This window comes from Peromyscus californicus, unplaced genomic scaffold (genome assembly GCF_007827085.1).
Source record: "Peromyscus californicus insignis strain IS unplaced genomic scaffold, ASM782708v3 Scaffold_6__1_contigs__length_162567912, whole genome shotgun sequence".
Classification (NCBI taxonomy): Eukaryota; Metazoa; Chordata; class Mammalia; order Rodentia; family Cricetidae; genus Peromyscus; species Peromyscus californicus.
The window spans coordinates 144,142,172-144,154,256 of record NW_026294584.1 but is presented as its reverse complement, the minus strand read 5'-3'; the positions used below and the strand labels follow the sequence as shown (position 1 = coordinate 144,154,256).

Below are 12,085 nucleotides of genomic sequence, written 5' to 3'. Positions count from 1 at the left end.
GAGTTTCTTGACCTAGCTTAGCAACTATTCATCAAATCTGAAATTGTGTGTTTTATAGAAAATAAATCTTTTCTAAACATAAATTCTTGTCTACACAAAACAACAAACACTAACCAACCAAAAGACAAATAGAACCCCAAAACTGCATCGTAGTTCTTAATTGTGATGTCAAAGCAATGGAACATTGAAATGGTGGTATCCTAGGGATGATGAGTTAGTTATGTGTGCTAATTATTAGCATTCTGGATTTGGTTCCATGGGTCATTCGGGAAACAAAGGATGATTCCTCAGGGCTTGGAACAAAGGGCATCCATTCTTCAGACATGAGCTGCTATGTTTAGTAGGAAGGGAGAAAGCTTCTGGTGTGTTAAGTTAGATTTCAGTAGAACATTTCTTCTCTTTCCAGCTCATTGCCATGTTTGCTCAGCTGACTGAGTCCTTCGGTCAATGCATTCAGTCATCAAGTAGTCACAAATCATCACAGGATACCAACAAAGATGACAAAATGTTCCATTTTTATTTTTCCTTCATACTGTATATAAAACCAGGGAATTTATCCATTCTCTTTTCACAGATACAGGCGTGGTTTCGACCACAGTCATCTTCATGTATACCTCCAAAACTCAGATATGCACAGCCTCCAACTTCCTGTAATAATTTCACTGTTGTCAAATTACTGTAAACAAAACATACAATGGGCATTTATTAAAATTTGAAACTTACATTGATGTGATGTAGGCTATGATTTTAAAAACAATTTTTATTGACCAAAATATACAGAATATAGAATTAATTATGTTTTACTAAAGGTTTTTTGTTTTCTCTAAACTCATTAAAAAAGGTCTTGAGCCAGTGACACAGATCAGTGGATAGAAGTCATTGCCACCAAACTTGACAACCTGAGTTCAGACTTCGGATACACAGAGTAGAAGAAGAAAAGTGACTTCTTCAACTACCACTAAATACAGATGTGCTGTGACATGGGATCACATATGCATACATTCACACAAAAATAAATAAATGTAATAAAAATAAAAATAAAAATGTTCTCTTGATAACAATTGAGGAGAGAGAAGGAAAGAACTTGACTTTAAGTGGGTAGAGAGGTGAGGAGGATGTAGTAGGTGTTAGAGGGTGGGAAAGCTGATCAAAATATATTCAATTGAAAAATGAAAATTTAAAATGAAAATATAACCATAAAAAGAGTTAGAACTACAGAAAACATGAGTTATTAAATGAAAATCAAAGTATAAAGCAGGGGATACATCCAGAGGAATTATTGGTCAGAGAGACTGCAGAGGTCTCTACACCAGCACAGCATATTGCCATTACCTTTGCTTACCAACCATAACTACATGGTAAGACCTGATTGCTGGTACACCACACACTTTGATGTCAGAACATAGAGAAATCAATTTCAAATCAACCAGAAAACTTCTTTCCTTGAGCTATTTTTCAAAGGATAAGAAAGGTGGTTTGCACGCTTCTGGGGGAGAAAAGATATGAATCTCTTACCCAGCACTGGGGCCTTCATGGTTCAATACTGACCTGCTAGGCAAGATGTGCCCAGTGGTACCATTGTCATAGGATAACTAAGTGTTTTCTTATTAGTGTTGAGATCTTTACTATATAAGTGATATTGTGTTTGCTACTGTAATCCAAATGAAAAGCCCATTAATGTGGAGGTCAAGGGCCCTGGGGTGGAAACTGCTACAATTATGTTGATAAGTGGGCATGTAGTCAAATTGTACTCTCAGTACATGTGTTTATGGCCAAGACCTGGGCTGCTCTCGACCTTGGTCAGAGAAGCTTCTTTTGCAGTAGGCAGTAATCAGTACAGAGCAGCAGAACTAGTCAAATTTCAGAAGAGAAGAGAAAATGTGTTTAGCCCTATGGGGACATTTTCAACTCCCTCCCCTTCAACACCATCCCAAGACTTAGGGAACAACAGGGAAGAGAAAGTGGGAAAAATATAAGAGCCTGATGATAAGAAAAGCTCTATGAAATCTTGCAATCTGGACATGACAAGGCTTTCCTACTCACAAACTCACAGCAGCTGTGGTCACCTATATGAGACCTGAACAAGATCAAGCCAGCCAGAATTCCAGCATAGTTGGGGAGTGGTCCTCTATCTCTTAAGGAGATAATATTATTAGGTGACTGCTACTGGAAACGGGAGACATATTCTTTATTAAGGTTGTGGCCACTGGGAGGTGTCCTTGCTCCAGTGGATGCCCTACAAACATCCACCAGTGGACAGGATCAAGTAAGAAAACATGAGTTAGATGGGACCACCTTAGGTACAGTCTGGAGAAGGTTGAGAAGGCATGAAAAGGATTCTATGATCATATTTCATTCTGTATATGTATGAGATTTTTAAGAAATGGTATTAATAAAGAAAATCAATGAAGAGTTTCTATCAGAACGAACTTAGAGCTTATAGACTACAGCAACCTTGAAATGAAAAAATATGCATTGCATATATATTGTGTTTTTATATTTATAAATTAATAATTATATGAGCTAACTACAGAAACAAGTCAAGTGTATGTTTAAGATACACTCATAATATCTTTCATGATGATCAAGTTACTTCACATGATTTTAAGCTTTGGTTTTTTTGTGCCCTCTACATCTTAGAACACACAACCCTGAGCTGTGTTCAGTATTACATCACTAGCAGTCAGTTTCTAAACCATTCCTCTTCCCTGTCTAACACTTGCTCAAACACTGTCTTATGCATCTTGTCCTGACCTGTGAACTCCATAGAAAATGAGGAAAGCCATGGGAAATGAGAGAAAAGCCTTTGCAACCCTCCTCCCAACTGTGCACCAGTGTTAGAGTGTGAGGGCTCAGGAAACTCACAGTTTAGATGGGCCATCGCCAGTCCATTGCCATTCCCCTTGCTTCCGTTATATTTTAATTCAATCCAGTATCTGTTTGTAGTAAACTGGGACTGTAGAAACTTCTGTAAGGGAAATAACACATATTATGATAAAATGTCCATCTGTTTGGTGAGAAAAGAACAGGGTAACAGTCCCCAGCTATTCTTGTATCATTTCTCTGCTGTCCTGTCCTCTAGCACTTCAGTCCTCCAAGTTCATTTTTAAAGTGATTTCCCACTAGTAGGTCATTTATGTAAAATCCGATGACAGTTACATAAATTATTTAAAATGGAAACTTCAGGTGTCTAGAGATACTGGATTCATGAAATGATTTGTGACCGTGTTTCTCAGAGAAAGTATCACTGTGTAGCCAAGGTAGACATTGAACTCACAATCTCTCAGCTTCAGACCCTGGCTCCTTAAGTGAGTCCAACACTTTATGAAATTATTCAAATACACATTTTAGAAGACCACAGAAGCATGTGGGAAGTGTTCAACTTAAGTGACCCCTTGTCTAAAAAAACTAATTAATCCAGATGATATATCCAAGTCTTCTGTGAAAAGCTGTACGCTATCCTCCATGTTCCAGCAATGAAGCCATGCTGTTACTTAGATCCCAAAGTGACAGAACTTGAGGAAGTGTGAGATACTTGGAAGTAAATAGTGTGTCTTACATGTGACACATGAGTGGAATGATACCTAATAAAATTACTGAATATATTTTATGATAAGTTTAAATTTCCCATGTTTACTGTATCAAATGAAAAATTATATCATTACTTGACATTAAAATTTATTTTATGCTGTAATTATTCAGACATGTATTAAATTGGTGAAAAAAGTGTGCATCATGTTCTAAATGACAAAGTTTTCAAGCTCATTATTCAACCATTTATCTAGAAAAATACCATCTATGTATTTGAAGAAACTTTTTTAGTAATAAAAGTAAACAGTTAATGTCAGGATCCTGGCCACTTGTTTTCCTTGTTCATTTCCAAAGATAGATTTTTTTTATGAAATATATGAATATTAGGAAGTAAATATTATGGGCAGATTCAGTGAAATCAACTAACAGGAAAAACTGTTTAATTTCTGGTTCTCATATAATTTCCATTTTGCAGATTGGCCCAGAGCTCAGTTACTTTCTCTAGTGTCATCCAGTTACCCATCTCAGGCAATCTCACTTCTGGATTGCAAAGAGCAAACTCTGGACCATGGTCTCTCTGGGTGTAGGTGGCACTCTATGGAGATAAATAACTGTCAGTTACAAGATGTGCTATACCAAAGGGCTAAACTTATTCAGGTAAAACATGCTTCTCTGCAGGATTAGTTCACAGATTCCTGGCAAAGGGAGGAGATTGTAAAGACAGGATTGTCTCCTTAGTAATGAGTCTCCTCATAACACCCTGTGTCCTGACACTAAATAGGAAGTAGGAAGGAGTGGACTAGAAAACTCTTACTGTATGATTTTTGCTTGAATTACAGGAAAACCACATACAACTGCTTAAGGACTCTTTTTTTTTAAAAAAAATATCTGGGCTCAATATTTCACTATCAAGGGTTAGAGAAGGAGTCTAAGAATAAAGAAGCATGTAGAGTCTATGATACCAGTTCATTATCATCATCTATCTTCAAAAGGGATAAGCTGCAGTCCTGGCAGGTCTGGTCACATCCACTCCAGCGTTTATTGTCCATGATGAAATAATAACATTTTATGCCACGGCAGAACAAACGTCCTTCAACAGGTTTCCCTACAACAGATAAGACAATGGTGAAAATTTTTATTTTCTGTTATTCTGTCATTAGGACTGTGGTGATATTTTGCATATGCTTGTCTGAATGTCAGAGGGCAGAGCTAGTCAGAGAGTTAGCCATAGAGTTAGCTGTAGAGGCCAGGCAGTGGTTGCACACATCTTTAATCCTAGCTCTATAGGCAGAGGCAGATGGATCTCTGTGACTTCAAGGCCACCATGGACTACAAGAGATTAATCCAGTCTAAAAGAGAAACAGAGCCAGGCAGTGATGGCTCACACCCTTAATACCAGTACTTGGGAGTCACATGCCTTTAATCTCAGCACTAGGAAGGTTGAGACAGGGAGAGATATAGCTGGGCAGAGAAAAGAATATAAGGCAAGTGGAGATAAGACTCAGGGGCATTCAGTCTGAGGATTCATGGAGACAGGATCTTCCCTTTTTGGCTGAGGAGTTGGTGAGGTGAGAAGTGGCTGTGGCTTGTTTCCTCTGATCTTTCAGTATTTACCTTGATATGTGTCTCCGGGTTTCTATTATAAGACCTATTAGGATTTGTGCTACAGAAGATTGTATTTATTGCACATCTATAACTAAGTAAAACACTCATGGCTCTCAAAAATTGAGACACTAGAATGCTGAGACCCCTGCACACCCATGTTCTATGCAGCACTGTTTATAATAGAGATATGGATAAATTTAAGTGTTCATTATGGATGATCAATAGAGAAAATGTAGCATATACACACAAAGGATTACTATGTATCCTTGACAGGGGAGAAAGCCAACCAGGCATGATGACTTATGCCTGCCTATAAGCCCAGCACTCCATAGGCTGAGGCATGAGGTTCACCTCTAGTTTGAGGTCAGCCTAGGTTGAGCAGTGAATTTCAGGCCAGCCTTGGCTATATATGGTGAGTTCCAAGGCAGCCTGGGCTACAGAATGAAACCATTTTTACATCTAACCCCCTAAAGAGAAATCCTGACCTATGTGACCAATTTTGCAGTAAGAGTCTTCCATATGACTCCTGACTGCTGTTCACTTAGTGTGAGGACTAAGTGTCCTGTTATGAGCTGATTCATTACTAATGAGACAGCAGAGTCTTTGCAATAACTTCCCTTTCTCAGAAGTCTACAAGAAAGTCTTTCCAGAGAAGCATGGATGAACTTGCAGATAGAATGCAAAGTGTGACAAACTAGTGCCAGTACCACACTTTTCGATTTCACTCAGATGAGGTTTACAGCACAGCCCAGTTCTAAGAAGCCCAGGTTTGTAAGATCCCAGGGGCTGGAGGGAGGGGAAATGGAGCACTGGCTGCTCAGAGGCAGTTACATGGATGATGCAAGGCTAGATCTGTAGTAATGCACTGTGCCCACAGTGGCCCACATGCTACTGTTACATGTACAGCTGTGCTGTGGCCTATGTTAGATGCTCTTAACTTAATAGAAATAAGAGACAACTAAGGAAGCTTTTGATGGTGATTTTCTGTTCTCCTGCCTTCAAGGGTTACACCCACATGTCCCAAAGTATCAAATTTGAATATATTAAAACATGTGTAGTTTACATAGCTACAACCTCTCAATAAGATTTATTTTGTTTGGTCCTGTGCTGGGGACCCCCTTTCTCTATTAATAAACCTTTATGTCCAACCCTTGTTTTTCTGAGAAGAGGTATCATCACTCTGTAGTTCAGGCTGGCTTGGAATTTGCTGGACACCTAGACTGTCCTCAAATTTGCAATCCTCCTACCCTCAGTGTTCTAATCACAAGCATTGCAGAATCATGCTGCCACTTAGAGATGGTAGTTATTTTATTCTAAAATCATAATGTAAAACAGTTTTGATGAGTCTGGAATGCCTCAACGACTATTTTTGGACTATATCTTTTTCTCTGTCACATATTTTAAAATTTACCAGTGTTAAAGATATTATTATTCCTTGAATAATGAAGATTGTCAACCCCTGCTGTCATGCACAGTGAGATCATGTTTAAGAGTTCTTTGTGAACATTAACTTTTGAAAAAATTTTTAATAATGAATAATAAACTGTGTCAATTAATGTTAACCAGTCACGATGCAAGGAAAGAAAGTTCCTTGTAACGATTGATATTTTCATCTCTGTGTCATTCAGTGACAGAGATACACCAGTGTGGGCACCATGGAGAAGTTCTCATGTGTGCTGCAGTGAGCTTCACTATGGTCACACACAGGCCAGCTCTCTGATACCAAGGCAGAAGGAAAACACACACACATACACACACACCACACACACACACACACACACACACACACACACACACACACACACACTTATTTTTATGACTGCATCCATGTAAATGCTTTATGTCCCATTTCACGCCAAGAATTTGGTAAATACTCTCTTATGGAAAACTTTCACATTCTGTCAACAAAAAAAGTGAGGACTCAGATTTGACCTCTCATGAAAACGACCTGAATTCTCAGCTGTGCTGACTTGAGATTCCATCCCCTGGGAGCCGTGGGAGACAGGATGGCCATTGAGTTCTAGAAATTAAGATTTTCCTAATCCAAACAGGGATTTCCAGGGTTCCAGGCCCCTCCATGATACAAGGAAACCCTGCCCATTAACTCAGGGATCATATGCATTGTTAGCTGCTAGCTGGACTTCAAATCTCCTGGAGAAGAATCAATACAGAATAATGCAATCTTTATTCAATATCCCTCCTTACCTGTGTGCTGCACACAATCAAAAACAACCTTAGTTCCCCCACAGCATCTGTTCTGTTTTCTATTGAGAGTGTCTGGTTCCTTCTGATGTTGGAAGTCATCACACCCTGTAGACTTTCTTCTCAAAGTTTCATTCAAGCAGCTGTTATTTTGCATGGTGATATTCCTTTGATTGGGGTTGTTTAGATTTTTCTGTAGTTCATAGTTTTCTTGACTATACTGAAAAACTAAAATGAACAAAAGGTGTAACTCAAAAATGGTTATAAATACTAAATATTGAAATTTAAGATATAAGAAAAGGTCCCATGTTGACAACATATACCATTACTTCAATTGGATTTTGACTTTTAGAAAATAACACCTCAATTAACTCACTAAAGAAATGGAAACATCAATTTTCCTCTACCAGAAACTTCAGTATTAAGTAAATGATAAAGCAGAATTAAATTATGGTGGAAGTACATTTCCTTCCAATTCCTTAATTTTTTTCTCTGCATAAAACTTACAAATAAATATCTAACTAAAAAATTCAGTCAACCTTTAACATCCACTGAAAATGTGAATTAAGAAACATGAAGAAATGGCACAATTCCCAAAAGACCAGATGAAAAGCATAATATCCAGATATGTAGCTATATTTTATCACATTCTGGGAGTGATTTCTTCTAAAGATATAAAGGAATCTAATAAGGCTGAAGTGTTAAGGTCTCTGTACATATCTAGTCTTTTTACACAACAGTGTCCTCATTACAGACTGAGGAAAATGAAAAGAAGGCCATCATTTCTTTTGCACAGTTGTTTCTCACAGAATGTTTACCTAAGATTCCCAGTCTCTTCAGCTCAGAAGGCAGACTATCACCAAGTTCTCAGAATGAACATGACCATGAATGAGAAAGTACAAAAGCTCTCAACAGCCCCAAAGTTAATGAAATAGGTATGTAAGAGAAAGGGACACTGTAGTGTGCCAGGATTAAAAACATCCTAAGAAATGGGCGGTGGTGACTCAAACCTTTGATTCCAACACTCAGGAGGCAGAGCCAGGAAGATCTCTGTGAGTTCCAGGCCAGCCTGGTCTACAGAGTGAGATCCAGGACAGGCACTAAAACTACACAGAGAAACCCTATCTCGAAAGACCAAAAAAAAAAAAAAACAAAAACAAAAAAACCCAAAAAACTTAAGTCCAGAGCTATGTAGCACATCCCCTGATTATAGGCAGGTCAACGGGCAGAGTGCAATAACTGCATAATAAGTGACTGTTATTACTTAGGCAGGAAGGCAAAGAAGATGTATACCAGTTACTCACTGTGTGTCACCAACACTGCAACTGTCACCAGCAGAATGGAACAAAGGACTCCTAGAGGTATTGCAATGAGGTGCCATGGAACTAAACACCCTTAATCAAAACAAACAAAAAGCAAAGCAAGAAAATGAACACCATGAAAAGAGCAAGTCCCAATATTGATTATAATTTTGTGTAGCATAGAGACAATGGGATATTGGTTTCTAAAAATTTTACAGAAGTCCATCATACAAACTAAATGAACACTGCTTTCAAAATTGTATTACACCCATTATAGAAATCTTACATGTATGAAGTTTCACAGGATTTCAAACTTTTTTCACCTTTGAACTTGTATTTTCAATCCTCCTGACTCAGTCTAGAAATAGCCGTATGACAGGCACCTGCCTCTCACCCAGTTCTACAGGATCAAAAGTGCATCCTTCAGAAAGCACTGGAGGCACAGACACAGTCCAGGTAGACAATCCCAAACTGGAGTGTGCAGTCCACCAAGGGAGCATAACTGTGGATGAGGAGGAAGGGATGAAGGATGGATGTTCTTGAGAACTGTCAGGAACCATGGCAGTTCTGGAGCTGACTTGTATATAGGCCCATCCTTAAAGGAGTTTATAAGTCAACTCTTGATTTTTTTTACATAAGTTCTATTTTTCTCTAGATAATACAAAACATCTCCATGTATCTGAGGTGTTGGGAATCTGAAAGTTAAGCCTCTGATTATCAGTATGTCAAAGAAGTTAAAGTTTAGGGTTCATTTGTGACATTATATGAAGAGTGAGCAGAGAAAGAATAGAAAATTTTTATTAGCAATCTTAATTATTCTGCAAATGTATAATGTGGTTAGTCATCCCCATCCCCACTACTATCTGTCATCCCCTCTCTTCCTCTGCAGCTTCTTTCTAGGAAGAGACTCTGTCATCTGATAGATGACTCTTGAAGATTTTATGCACTAGATATTGAAAAATACTTAAGATAATAAAAAACTTTCTGTTAGAGTGAAAGTATTGTTTATAATGAATACTTTTAATTTCCTTAAGATTTTATTTCTCTAAATTCTTCTGATTTTAGAGTGTTTATTTTAAAAGTTTCAGAATTCTTCTTGACAAAACTAAAAAAAAAACTTATTAATTTTTTCTCAAATTTGACAGAATATATTCACTTCTTCCTTCTGCATTCTCAATAACTTTTTCTTACAGGCTCCCATCATTCTACTCTGCCCATCCAGCTTTCTTTTGTTTATAGCTAACACCTAGAAATAGGATTATTGCTGGGTGGTGATGGCATACACCTTTAATCACTGCACTAGGGAGGCAAAGGCAGGAGGTCTCTGAGTTGAGGCCAGCCTGTTCTACAGAGTATGTTTCAGGACAGCCAAGGCTACACAGAGAAACCTGTTTCGAAACCCCTCACTCCCCACCCCCCCCAAAAAAGGAAAATAAAATGAAACAGACTTTAGCCAGGCATGATGGTACGTGCCTTTAATCCAGGCACTTGGGAGACAGAGGCAGGAGGATCACTTTGAGTTTAAGATCCGCCTGGTCTACAAAGAGTTTTGAGACAGCCAAGGCTATTAGAAGGAGAAACAATTTCTTTAAAAAAAAAAAAGCAACCCCCTAAAACGTAGGGTTCTTGTTTCCAATGGCAGCCTGTGGTATATTATTTTCAAAATTAGAAGTTTATGATGCATTAAAAATAGATGAATTTAGATGTTTAAACACTTACCTCTGTGGCCAGCTTCTCTGGGCCCTTGTGTCTCATCAGCCCTTCCTTGATTCTGCAACTCTGAAGACTTATGGAATCTCACAGTTGTGTAAGTAATCTCCTCATCACCCATCTTGAGAGTAAGTGAAGTATGGTCTGTGTTAAAATCTGCCCTTGAGTGAATTCTAAGGAAAAAGTTAAAATGTCCACATTTAGGAAGGTACCTGGATCTGATGCTGCAGTGGGGTGGGAAGGGGTGTGGTCTGATTCATTCCCCTAATGATCCAAACATCTTAAATCACATGGACTGACCCTGTTTTCCACTAGAGGTGAGAAGTCTTTGAAGATTTCTGTAATTTATACATCTACAGGCCACAGAACTTACTATCAGGAGATACTGAAAGAATCAAAAACTTACTAATAAGTCATTGTAATATTGACAGAACACATATATAAAATGTTAGGCATAATTGGTACTACCACAAACAATTGAAATACTTTTAAACCATCAATTAAAATAACAAAAAATCAAAGCTTTCTGAATAGATAAAAATCTTAGCTTTAAAATTATTTACATGTTTTGATAAACACATGAATGTAAAAATGTTCTTGTAGTCTTTTCAGTCATGCATGACTATCAGAGTTTCTGAGACACCACCTTTGAAACAATATATGAGGATTAATACTGCTGTTGATTAACATTTTGGGCTGAAAGTACACAAATATCTCTCCCGAGATGTCCAACTTCTCCACTCAGTCACATCCTACACATTATTCTCCAGAGTCAAGCCTGATAAATGCATGAAACTAAAGAATATCCTACTGAGTGGGGTAACCTTGACTCAAAAAGAAAAATATTGCATGTTGTCCTACAATTGAGGCTCCTGGCTCCAAGTCTTCAGACATGCTACAGAACCTGGAGTAACTGCAGTAACCAGGAAAGTAGAAAGGGGATTGCAGGGGTGAGGTGTGAGAGCAATAGAGAGGGGCATAGCAAGGTATAACCTGAAGTTTTAATTTCAAATCATTCCATGTACATAATTATTTCACATATTATATTCTAGTATATGATATTGCCAGAGGAACTTATATGAAATTAATATGCAGCAATCATTAATTAATGCCCATAAGGGATCCAATCTGATAATAGATATCAATGTATTACTGAATAGCAAATATTTGTAACTTACCTTATTCCTGACATTAGTAACTGAGATGACAGCCAGCAGATAATATAGAAAACAAGCTTCACAAGTGACAGCATTCTCTAGTTTTTTAATTTATGAGGTTTTTTGAAATTACTTACATTTTGCCTTATTTCTTGAGAAAAAGAAATCTTTCTATTACAGAATTCTTTTTCAAAATCATTATTCATTATTTTTGCTGTTGAGGGTGAGGGTACTTGAGCCATGGTGCATGTTTCCAGAGGATAATTTTACCGAGTGTGTCCTCTCATTCCACTTTATGAGGGTCCCATGGATCAAACTCAGGTGGTCAGTCCGGCTTGTGTAGCAAGTACATTGAGCCACCTTACCTGGCTCCTGCTATGACTTCTTCAAGATGGATAATATATAAACATTTGATCCAGTTAAAGAGTAATGAACTCCATAGAACCCTTTACCTTATTTTTTTAGCACACAGCAGAAGTCACAGAATACTCAGAAAGAAAACCAGTGCTGAACTCTAGTTTTCACATGCTGCCAGAGTCAACCAGATCAAACCCAACCAACACGGCTTACCCATCAATC

The 12,085-nt window shown here is 37.9% G+C and overlaps 1 protein-coding gene across 1 annotated transcript; it reads right to left on the bottom strand.

The window, feature by feature from the left end:
- Positions 1-516: 516 nt before the first annotated feature.
- Positions 517-10,470, bottom strand: LOC128099774 (killer cell lectin-like receptor 2). Its single transcript, XM_052721594.1, has 6 exons — positions 10,359-10,470; positions 8,643-8,732; positions 7,342-7,566; positions 4,494-4,636; positions 2,826-2,968; positions 517-676 (listed from the first exon to the last, which is right to left on the bottom strand). The coding sequence occupies exons 1-6, from the start codon at positions 10,468-10,470 to the stop codon at positions 517-519; spliced, it is 873 nt and encodes a 290-aa protein (XP_052577554.1).
- Between the last annotated feature and the right edge of the window lie 1,615 nt (positions 10,471-12,085).

Coding starts and splice junctions, on each gene's coding strand:
- LOC128099774 (XM_052721594.1), bottom strand. CDS start 10,470: ATGGGTGATGAGGAGATTACTTACACAACTGTGAGATTCCATAAGTCT. Junction 7,567..8,642: donor TGCAGTGTTGGTGACACACA/GTGAGTAACTGG, acceptor TGTTCATTTTAG/TTTTTCAGTATAGTCAAGAA. Junction 2,969..4,493: donor TAGATGATGATAATGAACTG/GTATCATAGACT, acceptor TTTCCCTTACAG/AAGTTTCTACAGTCCCAGTT.